General features: G+C 39.3%; 1 protein-coding gene across 1 annotated transcript; it reads left to right on the top strand.

Annotated features, from left to right (window-relative positions):
• The first annotated feature begins 4929 nt into the window (after positions 1 to 4929).
• Positions 4930 to 23103, top strand: ehd1a (EH-domain containing 1a). Its single transcript, XM_015057110.1, has 6 exons — positions 4930 to 5753; positions 11490 to 11587; positions 18118 to 18359; positions 19023 to 19193; positions 20998 to 21162; positions 21960 to 23103. Exons 1-6 carry the CDS (start codon positions 5365 to 5367, stop codon positions 22494 to 22496), a joined length of 1602 nt encoding a protein of 533 aa, XP_014912596.1. The 5' UTR covers positions 4930 to 5364; the 3' UTR covers positions 22497 to 23103.
• Positions 23104 to 23892: the final 789 nt, after the last annotated feature.

Raw genomic sequence — 23892 nt, forward strand, 5'->3', positions numbered from 1 at the left:
AAGTGTAATGATTAATTTTTCTCTACCCCACACAGTCTTAAGCAGCTCTCAGTCACGAGTTCATCCAGTACACAGACTTTCCTCTCAGTCACTGACTGATTTTCTTTCACACTTTTAATTGTAATTGTTTATGTCTCTTTTCCTCCTTTTGGTATTTACTTGCAGGGTTAATTTGGTAAGTATGAGCTTTTTTTATTTGCATTTGTTTATCAAAGTGATGTGCAATTAAGAAAAAAAAAAGTTATTTGTCAATCAGGTTTTAAACCAGTTTTCAGAAAACCTTTGACCTATGGCCTAGTTTGGTTTTCTTTTAATAAAATGTTGTTGTTTTGGTTAGCTATGGTACATTTATGCTATTTTGGCAGTAAAAAAAAATTCTATATGTAATCTTAAAGGGAGAGCTTAAATTTCACAGGAAGTAGCAAAAAGGATTTTTTTAAAACAAAATGTTAAAATTGAATAAAAGTTGATCAGGTTCAAACATTTCCGTGTTTGCTTCTTTTGGAAACAAGTTGATGCATGGCTGTTTGCACAGATCTTAATGGACTGATACCATCATATTTCTTTTCAAGATGACATTCTGTAAAAGTATAATGTAAAGATTTTTGCTGTTGTTTCTTGTTCAACTATTACTGAAAATGTGCCAGTTTATTTCTTTTTGATCATAATAATTTACCGGTGCTTGTAAGTCTTCCTATTGGAAAGATCCTCTGAATAGAGATGGTCAAAGTTGAAGGCTATAATAGGGGTGAAGGTCTTTTTAGCCTATCTTTGAATTACTTTATGGCTCTATTTTTATTTCTTTTACAGAGGACGGGTTAAGGGTCAAAGTTCACCAAAGATAAGTTGAGTCAGATTTTGTGAAAAAAAAAGAGAAAAAAAAGATGAAGCTCCCCAAAAGGAACAGTCAGCTATCTATTTTAATACCGAAATATAAGACTTTTTTTTTTTTTTTGAGTTCAAATTCAAGTATTTTTTTTTTTATTTTTTTTTGCCACAAAGCATCTTGCTCTCAACACCCTGTTCATGTTTATTGAGTGAATGACCCTGATTTTATTGGAGTCAAAGGGTGGAACGTAATCTCAGATGATATAAAAACCAAGATTAGCTTTATGATATTTCAGTGATAATTCATCAGATGTGGCTGCTATCACATGGAGACTCAACTTTAGGACGGGCAGTAAAGTGGTGTGACTTCATGTGATCACTGAGTTCAACAAAAGAGGGCAGCATTTTATCACACAACTTTACAGAGACTTTGCCAGGCAGACTTCATGAGCCAGAGATTATATCTGGGTTAATATTTAAAGGCCATCTAATCCTCGTGGAGGTAAAACGGAGGCTCCTGCTTTGACTCGGTTCTCAGCTGAAGACTGGGGAGCCGGATCTGGGGGGAAACCTTTTGCTCGGGTCCATCAGCTGTGTTGTTTCTGCGGGTCTCACCAGCTGTAACAGCATCTCCATTTGGAAAAACTGTGGGATCCAGTGGAGCTGCTGTTATCTGTGGAGGGACACCTCTCCTCATTGAAACGCCACACAGCTCCTTCTACAGTTTGTTTTCATTAAAAGGTTGATGGTTGCTGTCGAATAAAATTTATTGTGTGAATCCAGTTAAGGTGTCAATGTGATTTTTTTTCTCTCATCATACAGATTAAGCTGATCTAACACACAGCCTGAGATAACAGTCATGCTGCTTATCGCTGTCATAAAAATATCTATGCAATGATTTAACATAATACGTCTCAACTTTCACAGGTCACTACATTTAAAAATGATTTTAAAAACCCCATTTATTTCAGTAATTTAATTTAAAAGGTGAGAAATATCTGTTATATAATTCAGTAATTAAATAATTAATTCAGAATCTTAATTTCAATTTTTCATTTAGAAATGAATCCCTCCGTGAGTTAGCAGTCTGCAGTGTTGTGAAAATCTAGTTGCCCCGTTACAAGTTTCTTCTGTTTTTTCTTTTTTGCACATAAATCTTTCAGATTATCAAATACATTTTCATTTTCATAACCCAAGAAAATACAAAACACACTGTTCAAGGCAACCTGGTACTCTGTCATAAAAAAAAAAATCACCCCATCTTGTTAAATCATGAATTAACTTAAAATAACTATTTGTATTGGTCATGCCCTTCAGCCCTGATCACAGCCAGGCCTGAGCCAGTTTGAAAGGAAATAAGGTAAAAGATCTCAAAAATGGATAAGAAGCAAAATCTTTGACATCTGTTGGTCTGGGAAGAATGACAATGACAAATTGTTTTTTAAGGATTTAGTACTCCAGAGACCCAAACTCAGTAGTTCTTTAACACTGCAGACGTCACTGACTTCTCCCAAAGTTGGTGCTTTTGATTCAGCAGTAAGAGAGAGATAAAACAAAAATGACATCCATGTGAGAAGCCACTCCTGACTGAAAGAACACAAAGGCCTGTCTCACATTTGCAGAAAAGCATCTTAACGTTCTCCAAGACTGTTTGGGGTTTGGTTTGAGGTGCTTTCTTGTATTAAGACTTGGATAACTAGCCTTAACTAACTAAATCATAAATTCTGCTCTCTACCAAAAAACACTCAGCTTTCAGTTTTTGACATTGAGCTTGAGTTCAGCTGGGCTAGAAAGCAGGATAATAATTCAAAGCACATCATCAAGTCCAACACTGATTGGCTCACAGCAAACAAAATTAAGCATATGGAGTGACCTAGTCAAAGTCCAACCTCAAATGTTAGATAGTCGTTCATCTTGCCAAAGGCGGCACAACCAGTTGTAAGATTTATGGGGTGATAACTTTACATATAATGTCACATTTGTTTGGATAGGTTTTTATTTTACCCAAGTTCAAAAATTACATCATCATTTGAAACTATCTTTTCTATTTACCCATTTGATGATCTGAAATATTTAAGTGATAAAAATAACAAAATAGGACATAAAAAACCACTGAAAGGGTAAAGAATGAAATAAATAAACTTTTCAATGGTCTGACTTAATGGGATGCAGCTGGATGCTGTGTGTGAATACATGCACATGTGACCGGTGGATTTCTGCGTTGTGTGTTTGGTGTGGTGATCAGACAAACCACAAGACATCAAGTCTGGGTTTGGAGGCGGTCTCCGTTTATTTATTCTGTCAATCGGGAGATATTAGCATTAGCACCTAGCATGTGCTCCAGTTCTCCAACCCGATCTATACAAAATAATAGTTAGCATGTACAAATTATATAAAGGTGTAATAACAACTCAAATAAAAATATCCAAACACTTATCATTAATACAGAAGGAAAAATAAACATTTGAACTCTATAAATGAAAGGATTACAATAGATTATAAAACTTGCCTCTCCCCAGTGGAACGAACAACAAAAGGGAAGAGGAAATTAATAACTTAATATTTATAATAGTCCTGGAGGACCCTGAACAAAAGAAGAAGAAAATAAGGCGGAGTTGGAGGACCGAACCCCTTATAGTAGACACAGAAGAACACAACAACAGTCAAATAGAAGCAAACAAATACATGAAAGAACACATTTTGTGGAAATATACAACTATTAATATAGACCCAGTTACACACAATTCCACAATTCCTGTAAACAGTAAGAAATTTCTTGGAATAAATGTTTAAATGAGTTTCATAAGTGCAAAATCCCCAAAGTTAGACTGTCAGTAGCAGGTGGACAAGAGGATTTAGTTACAGCAGAAATAAAAATAAAACCAAAAGTGAAATTAAACTGTGGCTTTATAGAAACAGTGGGTAATTCAAAGAAGCCTCTTGAAAGTAAAAGCAAAAGGACACATGACTAAGTGAAGTATAATGAGACCCGTGTGTATATTACTGAACAGATGTCCTAATCCCGATTCTAAAAACATGAATCACAGCTCATAAATGCTCATAAAGTAAGAACATGTAACACGAAAGGCAACGCAGTCATCCTAACTGTGACACTGAAAGGGACAAACAGAACCAATTTGCAACATGCTGAAAAGATGCTTAAGGATCAGACACAAATCAAGACAATGCTTCCTGCCGGGAAATAAAGTGATGACAGAGGAAAGCAAAAACCATCTGGGATATGTAAACAAATCCCAAATGTGCAAAATGATTTGATGCAATGAGGTAACAAACACATGTATGAATGAGAAACACATCACTGTAACAACTGAATCCACATGTTTTATTTTTGTTGAAGAACCTGTTTTAATCTGAGGAGAAAAAATACTTCACTATTAGAGAAACATATTATTGAATATGTTTGTAGAAAATAACATGCATAAATACTTGTTAGAAATATTTTTATTGCAGACACAATATCAGTCATAACAGTCACATTTCAAAATTACAAAATGCTTGTCATCTTTCTCCTTTCCCCCCCCCCAAAACAAATACACACTAAAATCTTTGTCATATAAATAGATAAATAAATAATAGGTGGATATCAATATATAAATTCAATTTTGATATATGAACTTAAAACGGGTTTTAAATCAGAAACAGCTGGCTTGTGCTTGAAACAAAAAATATTGTTATATGGCAAATGTCTTAGCATATAATACGTCATATAATGTTATTTCTTACTAAAATAAGACAATTTAAAGCATGTCTGACACTACTTAATTAACAAATGGGCATCACTTTAACTAGTCAATATTTTAACGACATAAAACATTAATGACGAATTTAAATGACGAATTTACTTTATGGCCTTAATTGGCACAACTTACGTCAGGTAGCAGTATATTTTTCCTTCCTCAATCATTTCATTTATATATCAATTCACTGTATTTGTTTTTTATCTGATGATGTAATGCTCGTCATAAAGTTATTAGGGACATGGCCTGTTGTTTTAATTATATGTTACCTCAGCCTGCCATACACCTGTTGATTCGAAATATTCCGATGACGTATACGGGATTTATTGCTTTCGTTCGTTGAGACTTTTATTGTGAAGTAGCACTTCCGGTGATGGTGGTTTCTTAACTGACAGCCGGGTGCTAAGAGAGAAGCTACTTTCAAAAGGTTTTTTAACGGCTTTTCCATTCACAGCCTCGGTGCATTTGACGGAACCTGTCTGCCGGGAGCCTGGTATTCAAAGTGGGTCACCGGTGGCTGTGTTGAATTAAGTTAAAGTCAGCTGAACGGAGCCCTCCCATTAATGAGTAAGGCTTTTCTTGCGTGGCCACTGGTAAGCTAACGAAGAGGAGGGTGGGGACTAAACTTGCAAGACCTCGCCCCAGTCGTTGTTTCACTCTCTAGCTCACAGACAGCTAATCTCCTGTCGGCGTGAGAGACCTCTCACAGCTTAAATAGACAACCATTCAAGGGGAGACCGACACAGCTGTGCCTACTGCAGGGTAAAAATCAGCAACCATGTTCAGGAAGACCTTGAAGAAGGACCCCGAGCTGTTCCAGAACGTGTCGGAGGGGCTGCGGAAGCTTTACCGAACCAAACTGTTCCCGCTGGAGGACGCGTATCGATTCCACGACTTCCACTCCCCGGCGCTAGAAGATGCCGACTTCGACAACAAGCCAATGGTGCTCCTGGTTGGGCAGTACTCCACCGGTAAGACCACCTTCATCCGGCACCTCATGGAGCAGGACTTCCCCGGTATGCGCATTGGCCCCGAGCCCACCACGGACTCTTTCATCGCGGTGATGCACGGCGAGCAGGACGGGGTGATCCCGGGTAATGCCCTGGTGGTGGACCCCAAGAAGCCCTTCCGCAAACTCAACGCTTTTGGAAACGCCTTTCTCAACAGGTATTAACCCCCCGTGAACTTTAAAGTGCTCACTAGGAAACAAACTTAGATGTTTAAATGGTAATACCTGAGTTTTTAGGTTATTCTTCGAAGGTGATTGTTTTCACTAATTAGTGTAGGGAGGAAAAGTCTCATAAAGATATCATATGTGATTTAAACCCACCCCCCCTCCTACACGTCCTAACATGCACCACACCTTTTTTTCTTTCTTGGGCAAATTCACATTGTGCTGTTGAGCAATCTTCACCGAAGGGCCCTGAGTGAGGTTTCCCCCTTTCATCATCCTAAAGGAATGAAGGTTTAGTGTCAGTAGACAGGTGGAAGCGCCACCTGTGTGTGTGCTTATAGCAAAGAGAAAAGAAGGTGCTTTCCAATGTTTAATCAAATTAAAGGAAGCTCTATTCCTTTCACTTTGGTACAAATCCACATCACAATATACTTTTTTTAAAGTACTTTTCAAAATTCTTCTGGACAGATTAGATCCTGAAGAAAAAGCATGTTCCCTGGAACCTAGATGAATGTGAGCTATGCGGCTTGGCAGCATGCTGACCTTGTTGCGTCCTTATAAGCCAGGGCCACAAGTTTCACGTCCCTCCTGCTGTATAAGTATTACAACACCAGCCAGCTCCTACGACTAGGCTCAGCTGTGTTTCAATGCGAGGTTGTGTAGATGTCTTTGATTCAGTTGTTTGCCAAGAAAGTAATTTGTTTGGCCAAATATCTAAGCTCTATAAGAATAGCCTCTCAGTTTTCCTCTTAAAGTTAATTTGCTCTGATAACTCGCTTTAAAGATCATACCTGGTTTTAATATTTATTCAAAATGAAGTGGGATTCCTGAACCTAATTTATCCCAAACTTTGAGAAAGTTTCACTGTGTTATAAACTTCTAAGACTTCTTAATTTTCTCTCAAACCCTTGTGAGGTATCCCATGTTTTACAAACGTCTGAATAAATGCTTCATAGAAATTGCTGTTCATTTGCTTTTCAAAGTAAAACAGGAGATGAAACCAACCTCTTATAAACTTGCTGTTTGTGTCCTATAAAGTCACAGAGGGTTAAATGTTTTACGATCCATCTACAGTGCGGTGGTGTGACTGTACAGCTAACAGATGTTTCATTTTTGTTAATTAATTTGGCTCATGGGAGGTCGTTCTGTGAGAGTGATTATCCAGATTGCTTGGGACATTCCAAAGCGCTTCCCATAGGATTGTTGGAATGGATTTTCCGGTCTTATGAATGACTTAAGTCTTTCCTAAAGCTCAGATGAGTCAGAGGTATTTCCCAGGTCAGGTTTCTTTTTGAACATACTGACACAAATTAATATTACATTAAATAAAAACAGTGGTATGACTTAAGTTAAAGTGAAATCCAGGGACACTTGAAACTTCCCCCAGTTTTCCACTAGCTGTATCAAATGAGCTCCTCCCAGTCGGGCTCGGAGAGCAAAGGTATGACTGCTTGCTTAAAGCCAAAACACCTGATCTTGTTATACAATGTCTGAATGTCTTATGAGCTCAGACATCCTATATCATGACATCACTTCCTGGTTCAGCATGTGGGAATCTCCCATTCCATCTGCCAGATAATGTCAACTACAGAGAAACATCCAGCTAAATAGATAGCCAGAACATCGTGCAGTCTGGTTTTGTTTAGTTATTGTAATCTTAATTTGCTGTCGACATCAAACTGTTTGTTATGTTGCCATGAGTTGTAGTAAGATAAACACTCAAGTTGGGACTTGCTCAGTTGGGCCTCTTTCCTATTATCAATATCCTTTGACATTCCTTCCTGGAATTATGTGGAGTGTTGTTCTTATCTTCAATGGGAGCTAATGTCTGCCAAGTAACCATCATTCATAATGGGGAAAGTGTAATAATTGTAATTCACGTATCGCTTTAAAAGAGTAGGAAGTGTTGGTTTTTGTCAGACATTATTTGTCATTCAAACTTCATTAAAGACTAAAAAGGAAAGCAGATAAGACTTAATTTAAGCAATGGCTTATTGTTTGTCGCATCATTTATCAAGTTGTTGGGTCAAGTGCTTTCACATTATGTAGTTTTATTGAATTCAGCCTGCATCTTTGTCTCAGGCTCATAGGTGAATATTTGAAGCTCTGCTTAAGATAAATAAAATGTTTATTAAAAACTCTGTCATTATCGAGTTGTAGGTCTATTTTTGACAAATTGGACCAGATACTTCTGATTCAGAACAGGAATTCGCCCGACTCCTCAACTATGAAGCAGGATAACTCCAGTTTGTGATTTATTTATGTTTTTCAGAATCATAAAGCTGGTTTATGTTTTAAAGCTGCAGTAGGTAACTCATGAAAAATATTTATTGCATATTTGTTAAAACAGTCCCTGTCCAGCTATAATATGAAACAGATGAGCTGTGAAGGAAATTTGAGCTCCTCTGTTATTTTCTCCCTGCCATTTTCAGAAATACTCTGCTTGGTTAGAAACAACTGGAGGAGGGTCTGGGTGTTGTCAATCACCCTATGCTGCTCACACCCTCATCCTAAGACTCTGCTACGCTTCAGCTCCTCCCCCACAACGGAGCCTGCCATGAATGCTAAAACTAGTTATCATTCCTGGGACAGCTGCAGCAGACCGACAATCTGGAGCAGTGTGTACATGAGTGTGATTGACAGCACCAAGACCCTCCTCCTGGTCCTGATTGGTTTTCTTACTGAGTGATGTATTTCACTCCACAGGAGGGAGGTGGAGGAGCTCTATTTAATTAAAATGTTATTTGTTTCTTATTTTCATTCACAGATTATTTCTCATAAAAAACTGCCAAAACAGATTGGCAGTTTTAACATTTATGTAAACGCATTTCCATAAAAGTTACTTTCTTGATCCTCGAGACCAATCAGTGCCCTTAGAACCACTCAAAACTTGTTCCATTTAAATATTGGAAACAGTTTTTTCTTCAATACCCCTTGATTAGAAATGATTCTGTTGTCACTAAAACATGAAAATATTAGTTTTAAGGCCCGAATGCATCATAGTTTCCATATGGTGACTATTTTTACATCCACAGCAATCTTATCAAGAGTAATCAAAAGCACATTGCAGCTAGAACATAAACTCTGAAACACAAACACATACTTTCTGATTAGAGGCTTCATTTTGTTTCAGGGTTTTAGGTTTTTGTAGTGTTGTTGGGTCCATGGGGTTTAATATTGTACACATTAGTAACTGTAATCTACATTTAGTGTTTCAGCTGGTCTGGACAAGTAGTAGAAGCACATTTCACCTGAAATTTTCACTTAATTATGTTGCATCAGCTGCTGTAGTCCTGCCTTTTCTAAAAGGCGACAATCGAAAATCAAGGATCAGACTCTTAATTGGCTGAGTTGATGAGAATATGATGTCAGCCCTTCTGTGCAGCTTTTAACCATAGTTATTCAGTCTGCAGATTAGCCTTTAACTACCAGGCTCAGGTGGGTCCTACCTTCAGTGTAAGCAGTTATTTATGAAGAGCATAAACAGAAATCAGTCATGAGGTTCTCACACCTTCAGCGCCTGCTTTTGAGGAAACCTTGCGTTGGTTAAAAAAAAAAAAAAGCTAATCAGAAACAAGTGTCCTCAGAATTAACTCAATAGTACTAATAAAACTCCTGACAAGAAGGCGTATGCTTTTTGATTCTGATGTACTTTTTGTGCTGCTGCAGTCTGTGGGCCCCAGTGTATTTCTGTGTTTTCTGTAAGCCGTTAGTCAGTAAAACTGGAGTCAGCAAAGCTTAGGTTCCGCTCTGGCCCACACTGTCCGGCTCCATCCCGTCCTGTTGTTCCAGGGCGCTGACTTTGCTCTTTACTGAGTCCGGGCCGGAGCCTTGCGAAGCCTCATGCTGTGCTTCAATACACACCAAAGGTACCTGGATATTTTTATAGACAACTGGAAACAAAAAAAAAAAATCATGATTTTTTTTTTTTTTTAAAGGAACAAATGTGGAAAATTGCGATTGGTCACGTTTCCAGTGCAAGTAATAGCCGGCCCGTTTCCTCTGCAATATGGGAAGCTGAGGTTATGATGAGAAAGAAGGCTGAAGGTCAGGAGGTGTGTGTCATGACTGGCGGAGAAAATTCCAGATATGATGTTAAATGTTTTCCTTTGTCCTCATCTTGAACTGTCCTAACAGTGACAGTGTTCTCCAGCTTTTATGATAAATTATCACACAGCAGATGAGTTGTTGTCTCTGTATCTGCACATTGTTTTAGTGTGTCTGGGAATTGCAGCTTAACTTGATCCGAGCATTTTGTCCCGCACAGCAAAGACAGTTCAATGGAAAACTTAAAAAAATTTCCAACTGAATGACATTTGATAAAAGATCTGAGGGAGAAGGAGAGGAAAAAACAGAACGGCTGCTATCTTTTCCTAGCAGTGTCACTGTAAGGTGACACCACTCTTCAGCTCTCAATGGAAGGAGTCATTTTCCTACCTTCTTTTTTTTTTTTGCCTGGATCTTGGTCAATTTTTCCATATCCATCTTGAATGTGGTGCAGGACCTCTGCTAGGGTTAGTAGTGTTTGTGCGGTTGGAGCAGGAATGTGAAAGCATGGTTTTCCCAGTCTTGTGACCCGGTGCCTCTGAGCTCATGCTGTGAGTATCGGTTCTGTTTGGCTGAAGGGGCAGCAGAGTGAGACATAATACTCTCAGCTATGGGGTGTCCTAACAGTCTAACTCTTTGTCCTGAGTGGGTCTGTGTGTTGGTATTAAACAAGTCATCTTCTCCCACGCTTTGTGGCATGTGTGCATCTGCTCTTCAGATTTCTGTTGGCGTGTGCGACTCCCCTTTAATGTTTAAAGGCCTGTGAACACCCTGAGGCGCTCTGCTGTTGTAAATCATGTTGATCTGGGAAGGAGTCAGGCCTACAATTTTAAGATTTATTGTTTGTTGTTCCAATAATTTCCATATTCATCTTCCTTACATCATCGTCTTTGTGCTGTTGGAAAATCAGTAGCCATGTTGTTGGAAAAATACACAAACGACAGTTAAAGTTTCAACGTGAGCTCAATTAACCGGTCAAGCTTGATTAATGTTTGTGTATTAGATCTGCACAGAGTCTTCACCGTAGAGTATACAAACATTACCTGCATCTTTACGACCGTTTATACCTCTAAATACGTGTTTGTGTTCCCACACAGTCTGGAAAAGTCTGTTCAGGTTGGATGATTATGGATGTTTCCAGACAATTTGGATGAATTGTTTTTAAATTCACCCAAAACTGTAATACAAACTTAGATGAATGTTGAAAAATTGCAATATAATCAGTAATGTAACATTTTTGTGGTTGCAGCTTTGGGGTGTGATGGTTTCTTCATTTTGTCCAGCAATTTCATGCTTGATATAATATAACAGCGATTAGGAAAGTGAAACTTTCTCCTACTTTCAAAAAGAACTTTAAGTTTTAAACACTAAATAACAAATCGCAAAATATAACTTAATACTTATGACATTGATGAAATAAAAATGTTTTTACAAACCATTTTGCCAAAGATTAAACGAGAACAATTTTGTTTTGTAATGCTAAATAAGGCCTAAATAATGACCTTTTAGAGACAAAGAAGTGAATAGCTTCAGTTTACTCATGAAAGCCAAGTTTGTGTTAGAACAACCTCACTCAACTGGTTTTCTCCTCTCTTAGCGCCCCCATCCCTCTCTCTGCTTTCGTTTTTGTCTCGCTCTAATTTTCTCTCCTTCTCTCCGTTCTTTGTTCCCCTGCCGTCTAGATTTATGTGTGCCCAGATGCCCAATCCTGTCCTGGAAAGCATCAGCATCATTGATACTCCTGGAATCCTGTCTGGAGAAAAACAGAGGATAAGCAGAGGTCTGCTTCACACACACACACACACACACACACACACACACACACACATATTCACTTGTGTTAGTTGCACCATGCCGCACCCTTTGATTGAAAACCCCTAAGTGGTGAAAATATACAGCCTTGCACAAATGCAAAATAAACCAAGAGGAAGTAATGAGTTCAGATATAAAAAGAAAGCATCGTTATATTTGTCCTCTTTTTCAAGTGCTTTGTTGCTCGCCGAGTGTGCCTGCACTGAAGCTGTAGCAGTCTGCTCAGAGTGCGGTCAAACCTGTATTTAACTCCTCTGACGCCGAGAAGGCAAAGCATAACCAGTTCTTGTCAGTGTGGCAGAGAAGCACACAGCTCGGCAGAAACGAGGAGAGGCCGCGTAACACTTTGAAGCTCATTTCCTGCCTTTCTGTGTGGAGGTTTTTACGGCATCATCTGTGTGTGCCGTTATTAATGCTGCCCTTTCTTTAACCCACAAGGGAAAACCTCAGATTTTGATCCTCTGGTTATTTTTGTCTCTAGTAGCCCTGTGCGGTAATTTTTATTTCCCAGTGTACTGTTTGATTAAAACATTGCATATTTTTCCACTTGCTGCCACAACAGCCTGACCTTTAATGTCATTAGGTCATTGCTGCATATGTGCTTTTTAAAAAAAGCTTTTAGTGAGCTTACAAAACATGCAGAGAAGATAAGAATACCGCTGATCAAAGCTTCTGCTTTTTGCACCTGATTTATAGTTGGTTTATGAGGAAATGCACAAGCCAGTGAGGCTTTGTTTTTGTTCCTTGGTTGTAGGAAGTGAAGTGAAATGGCAAAGTCCATCGGTCTGCTCTAAATGACTGTCTCTGATTTCCCAGAGGAGGAAGCAACACACAAATAAAAAAATACCAAGAAGTTTAGGATTTTATTTTTTTAAGCTAAACTCAATGTAAAACTAGTTATACTATCTATAGTTTTTCATTTCCTTTTGCAACTTCTAACCTGTTTTATTTGGCTTATATGTTAGATCAACATACAGTCTAATGGATAGTGGCATGAATTATGTACTTAGTCTTTCAACTTTTTTGAATTACAAAAGTAAAGTGTTGTGTTTGTTTTAAATTTAACCTTTTTCTAGTTTACTTCAGAAGTCATATTTTAGTAAGGGAAAATGTGAGGGAACAGCAGCATCATGGAAAAAATGATGCTGCAGTTCAAAGTACAAATTAGGTTATAAACTTGAACACTGTTAAATCTATCACCTAAAAAAATGGGCCAGACAAAAGTTTTAAGAGACACAGCTGTGTGGCCCATTGTGTCTCTGGAGGAGTTGCAGAGATTCAAGAGGACAGCTTGCAATCCACAAATCTGGCCTTTATGTCAAGAAGAAAGTTATAAGAAGTTCTGTTTATAGTTTGCCATAAACTACATCAACCACGCAGTAAACATGTTGAGGAAGATGCTCTGGCTAATTTCTTTCTTCTTCTTCCGACTGAAATTGAGGAATTTTGATAAGAAGATGAGCAAATCTTGTAGAACAAAAGAACAAATATGTTCTGCTGATATGGTAAAATACATTCATGTTTGTGGTTGTAACTTGACAAAAATGTAGAAAAGTTCACAGGGTGTGAATACTTTTGCAGCACACTGTATTCAGACACTTCTACTTAAAGGTTGCTTTGAATTAAAATTTAGTTTTAAGTTCTTAAAGGAGATGAATGTTGTGATGATGTTGCACACACTACTCTCAAAGTTAGGGATATTTGGCTTTTGGAGGCAAGGCTTCCTGTCTGAAGCCTCGCCGTGCCAAGGTGCTGCTGATCAGATGTTGGGCGTCGTCTTCGTCTCCTGATATCAAAATGTGAACATGACGAGGAAGGCTGTTTAGATACCAGCTGATTGAACCGAGAAGTTTATCGGTTGGTTTATGGATCAAACGCCTGTTGTGAGTTTTGCAGTTTTAAGCTCCTTGTCAGAGAACTGAAACACCGAACGTGTTCATTCAGTAGTTCAGAGAAGGTCAAATTAAGGTCACCTCTAAAAGTTGCAGTGCATTTTAGGTTCATCCTGAAGTTTCACCCGAAAGCTGAATGTCCCTAAAGTTTTATGAGCAGTGTGTTTGTTTTCGTTGCTATGACGAAGCGTGTCCATAGTTCAAACGTGTTGAAGGTGTTTGCATGAATGAAGAGGCCGGCTCAGGTTGAGGTGACCTTCTCTGACAGTGGAGTGGAGTAAATCCAAGGTTTCCTCCGTTTTTTTTCTGTTCATACACACTTACACATTCCTACTCTCAACCTTTTCTGAATGCGTGTCATCCCGGACTCTGTATCTGTATAAACATGGATACAGTAGGGTAATCCAGACATACTGTACGGTCTGTGTCGAATAAAAACAGACGTGGTTAGGCTGTGCAGCTCATCTGTGACGGGCACATGCTTGTCTGGACCTTTCTGCAGGAAACTTTATATCGGTTCTTGTCTGATATGTTTCAGCAGTACTTCATTCTTAATTCAAACCTGCTCATCTGAAGAAGCTTCAGTAAAACTCCCAAAGGCAAAATCCAACTCATGAATGCGTCCCTCCTGTTGAGAAACTCTGTGTGCTTTTTTTTGATTAGGCCAGCATGTACGCCTCGGTTTTTGTTCCTGACTAAGCTATGAAGTTACCAAAGTTATAGTGAAACTGTGATTTTTGCAGAACTATCTGGCGACTTTCCCATAGTTACCTCTGATCTGTCATTTTCCAGTAGCACTTTAAATCCCTTCTGAGAAAACAGTAGAGTTGTATATTCTGAGAAATCAAATCAAGATTTTCAGGAAAAAGTGCCAATTAAGTGACGACCCTGATGGGTCTCTCAAATGTTTACTGTACAAATATGCCCAAATGTATTCGCACCAGCATAAAACTGGCCTTTCTAGTTGTTTCCCGAATCAACCAAAACTCTTTCTTTATAGTTAACACACCAATTTGAAAGTAAAACTGATAAATGTTCTTCAAACTTTCATCTCCAAAGGTTCCCAAGCTGCAGCTCAGGAACCCCTGATGGTACTTGAATTGCCTTTTAGTCTGTGGTTTTAATGCAATACATATGAACAGTTTGGAGAATTATGCTGTTTTAAAAGTCAAAACTTGAATCTGAGAACAATATCAAACAGAAATCAACTCAGCAGTTTTCCAGGTCCAGCCAGTTGTTTCTTGCTCAATGATGTGGTTAGCGACCAAAGTAACTGCTGCCAGCAATGATGATGCATTTTTCTACACTCAGTTCTTTTGAACACTGGCCACATCATCATTTAAGAGGCTCTGTAGTAAGACTCCGTTTCTGCTCTATAGTCTACAGGAAAACAAGTAAGGGAAGTTATGTTAAGCCAGCAATGCAATAAAAGTTCAGTAAAATGCAGGATGTACATATAAGGAAGAGAACAGTAACATGTGCATTTGGTTATGGATTGAAAAACAGTACTGCCTGTACAAGATTTAGGGCTGCACAGTTTTAGCATCTACATCAAGCTACAATTAAAGAATAATGATCCCATAATTGTGTTCTTTTTATGAATGAAATGTCCCCACCTCTTTGTGAGTGTTCACATTTCATCACTAAAAATACATGAAGTTTGGACATCAAGAGCCGTGAAACTGCGTCCAACAATACGGAGTCAATATTGGCAGTAAATGGCACTTGAGATGAGCAAATATCACATCCCAGTGATTCTTTGATTGCACTATTGCACACGTCAGTATCAGGATCAATAGTCTTTCAAATATTGTGCAGCTCTGTAAAAATATGCAATAAAATCAAAGTGCAAATAAATATTTTTTTAATCTGACTGTAATGAACTTTTCAATGCGATGCGGCCACATTGGATTTGGACGTCCACTTTGGTGGGAAACCTCAGACCAAACCACCCATTCTAATTCAGCCTGAGAGAATTTTCTGTTAATTCTGCCAACAACAAATTTGTTAGTTTCTATGAAATAAAATGAAAACAACATGCATTTAAATTGTGTCATTCGGTCTAACTGTAGACTATGATTAAAATATGGAAAATCCCTTTAAGTCACCAGTTGTAAAAGTGAAACATCTTGTGGTAAGCGACACAATTTTGTACGTGGGGAAGAAAAAGCTGAGCGCGAAACGACCAAAACTGGAAAGCTAAGAAATGACCATCACTCATAAAATTACACAACAATCTGAAAAAGTCTAAGCTCTTAGCGGTTTTAGAATATGTCACAATAAGAGCTACTTGGACATCTTGGTTTTTCCTGAGAGGGGACTTGTTGTAAATTAGAGAACTACTGTCTTAAAAAGGGAGTTGGTCTAAACGTTCACGTAGATGCTCACTGATCTTTATTTGGATTTCTGTTCATGTTTGTCATGAGTTTCTGGTTTTATCTCGTCCCGTCTCTGCAGGATGGCAGAGGCCTCTCAGCTGTTGATGCTATGCGCTACAAGTCAGCCTGGGCCTCAGCAGCTGTCTGTGTGTCTGTCTCCCTGAAGTGGGTTTCAAATCCAGCTCATGAGGGAATGAATATTGGACTGGCTGCCTTCTGGGCTTTTGGATTTCAGACACTCCCTTTCATTTCCCTCAGTGGACACGCAGCTTCAGACTCTTTTCTGCTCAAAGTGCAGCTGCCTCCTACGTTCCACTCCTCTATTTACACTTCTCTCATACTTTCACTTTCACTCGCCTCCATCTCGCCCTCTGTAGTCTCTCCCCTCTCCTCTGTCTTTATCTCTGTCTCTCCTGAGGTATATTCAGACGGGGACAAAGGAAGCCTTGTTGGAATGTATATGCAGCAGATCTGGCGGCCTTTGAACCGCAGCTGAGATGAGTTTTCACACCAGCTGCATTCTTCTCCCATCAGATGATACACAGGCACTAATCGGAACCACAACTCCTGACTTTCTCTCTGCTGCTTCTTGCTCTGCTTTGAATGTTAACTTTGTAGTTTCATTCATCCCCTCTGTGGCATTTTGATCTCAGCAGCTCGTGCTTATTATTTTTTTTCTATTGCTAACATTTTTTAGGCATACTAGAGAGTTCTGTATCGGAACGTGCTGTTCATTTACAAGTCAGATTTGCCTGAAGGCTCCTGACAGTCTTTACCTTGACAGACCTGCTCTGTTAACTTAAAGCACTTGGTTAAATGTTAACCAGGTAAGAAAAGACGCCTTTTGAAAGTCTTTTCTAAACATCACTTGAGCAACATGACATTGAATTGGTGTACATTTGAACTATTTCACTTGATCAAGATCACATATGACAGACAAATGAAATCCAGTGCACACTCTGAACATCTTGTGAACAAATGTTCAATTATATCTAAAAGTTTGCCAAACACTAGCCATACCAACACAAGGTCATCCAGCTAACAGACTGACAGATTATGGAGAGCATTAGTCAGACACTCTATGGCAGGCCATTTTAACATAAAATCAGTTCCATCTGACTATTAGTCATTTCATTCTAGATATCTAAAAGACATTTTGACTAGAGAAAACTACACTAGGACTATCCTTAATTTTAATTCAAGATATCTGAAATAGAAAAGCTAATTAAAGATAAAGACTCATTTTGAGTTATATTAACAGGAATTGTGACTAATCTAAATTATAGTTCCAGATATCTCTAAATTAGTAATTTAATTTGGACTGGTCAAATCTTTAGATCTCCTGTCTAAAAATAGACTTAATATTTTGTATCATACCTTTAATTAGAATAACTAGTCATTTAATTTGACTAGTCATCACTGTTGTCTGAAACATATTTTAGTCAGTAATTGCAGACATCTTGAATTAAGGTTTCCATAGAAAATGATGGTAAATCTGACATCATCTGTACCAGTGAGAATGTAATTAGATATCTTAATTTACTAATACGTCAAGTCATACACCAGTTTCAGGTATGTGGAAAGTAAGTGCCATAAAGGCGATTTTATGTTAAAGCAGCCTTCCACAGAAAGCAGATAAGAGGGTCATAACTTTGGTCAGCAGCTCAGATTAGAGAATATACATTTATATGAAAATAGCAAGACAAAAGCTTTTGTTAAAGGCAAACATTAAGAAGTCCTGTTTTCATTTAGCACACAACAGTCGGTGAAAGAAGATGCTGTGATTAGACGAGACTAAAATTATTATTTTTGAGCTGGATCCAGAAAGTTGTGTGGAGTGAAATGAACACTGCACATCATCCTGAACACGCTGTTCCCTCTTTGAAACATGGTAGTAGCAGTATCATGCTGGGGGCTGATGCTTTTCTTCCAGGTAAGTGAAGCTGACCAGACGGCAGAGCAGGACAGAGTTGAGGCTGAGGCAGTAGTTCCCCTTCCAGCAGCACAATGACTGAACATACAGCTGAAGCAACAATGGAGTGGACTCGATCAAAGCATATTCGTGTGTTAGAGAGGCCTCACTGAACCTAAACTATGTGGCAAAGAAGAATGGGCTGAGATTTCAGTCTCTAGGTGTAATGTTGTTAAACGCATACCTCAAATGCAGAGAAAGTTGGGTCTGCAGCGCAAAATAAACGGCTCACCCTCGCCGCTCCTCTTCTCTCCAGGTTACGACTTTGCGGCGGTGCTCGAGTGGTTCGCTGAGCGCGTGGACCGCATCATCCTGCTGTTTGACGCCCACAAGCTGGACATCTCTGACGAGTTCTCCGAGGTGATCCGAGCCCTCAAGAACCACGAGGACAAGATGCGTGTGGTGCTGAACAAGGCGGATCAGATCAGCACCCAGCAGCTGATGAGGGTCTACGGAGCGCTGATGTGGTCACTGGGAAAAATCATCAACACACCTGAGGTAAAGATTTTGTTTTACCTGTATCAAATTCTTAAACTTGGTCATTTTGTGGGGATATTGTTAAATTGTGAGCTTACTTTGCACTGAAACTACAAAATGACTAATTAGCAGTTTGACAGACTCTGAGCTTTAGTTAATATTTCAGTGGAAAATCTCTGACCACCTTCGGCAGGTCTGGACAGACGTCGTTTTCCAGTAAAGAAGACGAGAAAACTGGTGTTTTCTGACATTTTTGATTTATCCTTTTGTGACGTGCACACCCTGACCGTAATGAAAGCGAAAAACGGTTTTAATCCCACCGTTTTCAAATCCCATGTCGTATTATGTGACACGGTCTTATGATTCTTCCTGACTGTCGGGTTAATGTTTGATCCAGAGCCGTATTCATCACCCAGAGAAACCTTTGGATCCTGCTGATCATTATTCATTGACTTTCACCCAAAGTTGCATTGAGGAGGTTTTAAGCAGGAAATGAACCACAAAATGCCCATTCTATTATTTTATTTTTGCTTCACTGTGACTCCACATTGTGTCACATCCTATTTGGCACTTTTTGTGCAACAACTGTTCCGCTGTCACGTTTGTGACCTCTGATCAAATGTCCTCAGATAAGAGTAACTGGAGGGAAATGGTGATTTCTAACCTGTGGGAACTTTATTTCAGGTGGTCCGTGTGTACATCGGGTCATTCTGGGCTCAGCCGCTGCTGGTTCCTGATAACAGGAAGCTGTTTGAGGCTGAGGAGCAGGACCTGTTCTTGGACATCCAGTCTTTGCCACGCAACGCTGCTCTGCGTAAACTGAATGATCTGATCAAAAGGGCACGCCTTGCTAAGGTTGGTATCAACAAGATCCAGCAAATCAATCTAATGTCGGGTCAAAATCTCATTATATTAGCACAAAATATTGAACAAAAATATCATCTGGTTTCCTTTTCTTTAAACATAATTCCAGCTCTTAGCTTACTGTGGTTTTAATACATTGTTAAATTAATAAGAGCGATTGGTGGCGCTTCTTCAGTTGCCACGCCTTGGCTGATTTGGTCATAAACCACAAACAAAAAGGAAATAAGGCATTTTTGAACCATTAGGATTTTTATCATGTCTGTTTTTTAGGATTGTTTCGTTTCCTTAACAACCAAGGAGGGATGGAGTTTAATTGGACTGAAATTAGTCCCACACTTTTATTTTATTTATACAGATATATTAAAATGTGACATATTATAATTGATTTCATTAAACACAGAAAACACTCAATTAATACTAAATTAAAATACTGAATAATCATTGTAGTATTGTAAAAATTTTAAAAAATGTTATTCTAATACAGATGTTTAAGAAAAATATCAAAAACACCTACTAATACAATTTCAGCAAAATATTAATTAGTCAGACTAATCATCTCTAGGTCTTAGCTTGCAGCTACATTAAATAGTCACAGTCATTTTTCTTTTCTTTCTTTTTTTAATGAAATAAAACATTTTTACATAGCATTGTCTTGTTTAAGGGAAAAATGTGACTGCAAGTGAGAACTGTTCAGTTTTGCAGCTTTATTGTTGTTTTTTAAGAGGTGTTGATGTGAGCATATTGCTGAAAAGAAATATCACCACTGCTGCAAGAAAACACAATGCCACATTGTCCGTCTCGGTGTGGCACAGTAATTATCAAACTCGGCTGGATTCATGAACCAAGATCCACTAAAATTACCTGAAGTCGACTTAACCTGATTGATAAAACTGTTGGAAGGTGACCGCTATCAGAAAGGTGTGTCTTCTCCTCCAGCCTTATTGCTCATTTTATTGTCTTTCTAATTCTCTTGCACCATATAAATGTTTTCTCCACCCATGACAAAGTTGCTACACAGAAAGTGGTCTCTGCTGTGCAACTTGGATGTTTTTTGTCATCAACCACAAATAAAAAGAAATACAACAGGCAAGGAAGCCTCATTTAAATAGCACATTTCAGTCAAAACCAACTCAAAGTGTTTCTACATAGAAATTAATAGCAACATGAAACACATCAACACAGATTTTGGTCAACCAGAATAAAAAAAGCTGAAGTGTACGTGTCATTTTTGACCTGCCTATTTGGGCCAGATCTGATTCTCATTTAAAAGTCTAAAAAACAAGAAGATTTTTTTTTTGCCTTCTTAGTTATTTATATTGAGATCAGTGGTGAAGTCTGGCTAATGAGGCGGAGCCGTCACGCTGAAACTGAGGTTTACTTTTATTTTCAAATAGTGACAATAGTTGACATTTTAAATGGTCTATCTTGTATTTAATGATCAGCACGGCTGGGATTAATGGCAAGATCTTCATGTAATTCTGAGATTTCTAAAAGGAAACCAGTGTTTTCAAATCCAGCAACTTCGTGACAGATAAAGGTTGAACGTGGGGCTGTCACAATAACAAATTTTCCTGGACAATAAATTGTCCCAGAAGTTATTGCAATGAATGATAATAATGCTGTTTTTTAATGTTGCATTTAAGTAATATTTTGGTAATGGCATAATAGTGTAAATATACCCTGTAAGATCAAACTTTCATTTCTAATGACATTGGAACCTGAAGAAATTTTAAATATGCAAAATGAACATTTTTAGATTGTATGCTAAAACCATTTTCTTTTCATTGCCTTCCAGGTGCAGGCCTACATCATCAGCTCCCTGAAAAAGGAGATGCCCAGCGTGTTCGGGAAAGACTCCAAGAAGAAGGAGCTGATCGCCAACCTGGGAGAGATCTACCAGAAAATTGAGAAGGAGCACCAGATCTCACCTGGAGACTTCCCCAACCTTGCAAAGATGCAGGTGAGAGAGAAAAAGAAATGTGGGAGCAAGCTAAGGGTTGGTTCACATCAACCCTGTTTAGTTCATATTAATCCAACTCTAATTCGTTTACCTAGAAAGTTTGGTTAGATCTGGGAGGTGTGGATGTGTAATCGAACTCTGGTCTGTCTAAAAATCTCTCTCAGTTCACTTGAAGTGAACTCTGGTGCAGTTCCAATGCAAGCGGATCGGAGAAGCTAATTAAAGCCCAGGGCATGCTGGGTAAATACAATTAAAACGTGAGTCTAGCACTAGTGGGAAAAATGGCTTGTGGTCTTTTGCCATAGTCAAAATAGAAATGCTAACGCTGCTAAAATTTGACACCATTCCATTTTTGTTTACATTTAGCGAAGAAGGAAGTGTTGCTCATGAGTTTTCATGATTTCTTGAGTAGTTCTTGGTTGATTAATTTGGTACAGAGCAGTCTGAAGGCAAACCACACCAGCTGAAAATGTAACAAAAGTTACAAATTTGGTCCCCAATCAAACCAACTCTACTGGACTAACAGGTGTGAAAACACCCTTGGTCACAGACTCATTTAAATTGTGTGCTGCATGCAGAGTAGAAAAAAGCCTATAGAGTACAATGACCTCCGAACCTTTACTCCTCACATCTCTGCCCTGGTTTCCTGCCACTACCCTCCAGGAAGGACCAGGATGGGGATGGGATTTATTTTTCCTGGTTTCTCAGGAAATCCTGCTTCTTGTTCACTGCTTCCATTGGTCACTCTTGTAGACTGATCTATTTCTATCTTCAATTCCTGTTTTGTTTCCTTTCAGGAGCTGCTGAACGGCCAGGACTTCACCAAGTTTGCGTCGCTGAAGCCCAAACTGCTTGAGGCCGTGGAGGACATGCTGGCCAACGACATCGCCCGCCTCATGGCGATGGTGCGCCAGGAGGAGTCTGCTATGCCGAGCCAGACCGTCAAGGGTGGCGCGTTTGAGGGAACCATGAGCGGTCCGTTTGGCCACGGTTACGGTGAGGGTGCCAGCGAAGGCATCGACGAGCTGGAGTGGGTGGTGGGGCGCGACAAGCCTACGTACGACGAGATCTTCTACACCCTTTCTCCCATCAACGGCAAAGTGTCCGGTGCCGCTGCCAAGAAGGAGATGCTGAAGTCCAAGCTGCCCAACACGGTTCTGGGAAAGATCTGGAAGCTGGCCGACGTGGATAAAGATGGCTACCTCGACGACGAGGAGTTTGCCCTGGCCAATCACTTGATCAAGGTGAAGCTCGAAGGTCACGAGCTGCCAGCTGAGCTGCCCAATCACCTCGTGCCTCCATCCAAACGCCCAGGGAATTCGCTGCAAGATTAAGGAGGTCGGCCGCATCAACACTCATGTTCAGGACTCTCAGTGCCAAACATTCAACCACAAGCATGAACAGCTTCGTCCTCCATCATGCTGCGAGTCCCCCAGGCTTCCTGACACACTGGGACGAGGCGGCGCTGCAACATGCTTCACCAGAGAGAGACTGGAGTGTTTCTGTGGGGGGAGGGAGGGGATTATTCATATTTGTATGTGGGGAGGTGATGAAAGGACAGAATAGGTTTATGGAGTGAAGGGCCTGAATGTGGATTCATGAATCCTGTGTAAACATGTCAGTATACAGTCCTATTATAATAAGTTGATCCAAAGATATATAGTTTTGTTTTTCCATTTGGAGAGAGAGAAAGAGGAAATGAATTGAAACAGTTGTTAGAATTACTTTATATTTTTGTATTTCCTTACTGTTAAACTTTTACTCTTTCCAAATGCTTCCCTTGTTGTTATTTTGCCAGATGAATGAAAAGGAGTTCTGTACTGTGAGACGTGTGCTTTCTGAAGACACACTGATTTATGGTGTGTTAAAAGAAAGCCTTATTCAAAGCCTTTAAAGCTAATAAATATTAAAAAAAATAAATATTTGCTGAATTAACTTGAACTGAGTCACGGTCTTTGTGCTTTTAATTTGTTGCTGAGGTGTTTTTGTGTGTTCGTTTGCCCCCTGCAGGCCAGAAAGCCCAAAGCTGGCCAGAGGAGGACGTATAAGGTCATCTAACCATGAAGTTACTTCTGGCCGCATATTTCTGAACCAGTGGAAACGGGCAGACACTTGACATTCTCTAGCGGAGTCTGAGGACGCATGGAGATGATTTAGAAAATGTCAGTCCAAGCGCAGACAGAGCAACAATAAAAATAAACAGAACCGGAAGTGCACCCTGTAAATGTCTGATATTCATTAATCAAGTGATTCTCTTGGCTCTTAGTGCTGCCGGATGATTGTTTAGCCATGTAAACACACTAGTGAGGTTGTTCTCCCTCCACTCTGGCGTAGGGCTGAATCGCAGCTGAGCGCGTCAGTTCCCGCCTTAAAACAATGCTACGTTTCATTCAGATGTCCTACTCACGGTCACGCATTTTCTGTTTCACAAATGCCCAGTTTGCTCCAGCGTGACTCAAGGCTGTCGGCTTCACATGGTGGTCAGGTTTCACCCGTAAGAGTGCAGAGGCGCCCTCTTGTGTCTCGACATGGTCATTACAGGAAACCATAATTAAGGAATCATTTGGACAAATGTATTATGTTTGATCTATTTAGGGGAGAATCTACCCAGATTTGTTTGGGTTTATATTTATTTGGAGTTCCCTCATACCGATATGTCAACACCCAGGTCCTTTATAATCTCCCTAAACTATTCTGTGTGATTATGTGTGTAACATCATTAGCATCATT

This window comes from Poecilia latipinna, unplaced genomic scaffold (genome assembly GCF_001443285.1).
Source record: "Poecilia latipinna isolate Pla-1442-1.1 unplaced genomic scaffold, P_latipinna-1.0 Scaffold0, whole genome shotgun sequence".
In the NCBI taxonomy this organism is placed as follows: Eukaryota; Metazoa; Chordata; class Actinopteri; order Cyprinodontiformes; family Poeciliidae; genus Poecilia; species Poecilia latipinna.

Coding starts and splice junctions, on each gene's coding strand:
- ehd1a (XM_015057110.1), top strand. CDS start 5,365: ATGTTCAGGAAGACCTTGAAGAAGGACCCCGAGCTGTTCCAGAACGTG. Junction 5,754..11,489: donor GGAAACGCCTTTCTCAACAG/GTATTAACCCCC, acceptor CCTGCCGTCTAG/ATTTATGTGTGCCCAGATGC. Junction 11,588..18,117: donor AAAACAGAGGATAAGCAGAG/GTCTGCTTCACA, acceptor TCTTCTCTCCAG/GTTACGACTTTGCGGCGGTG.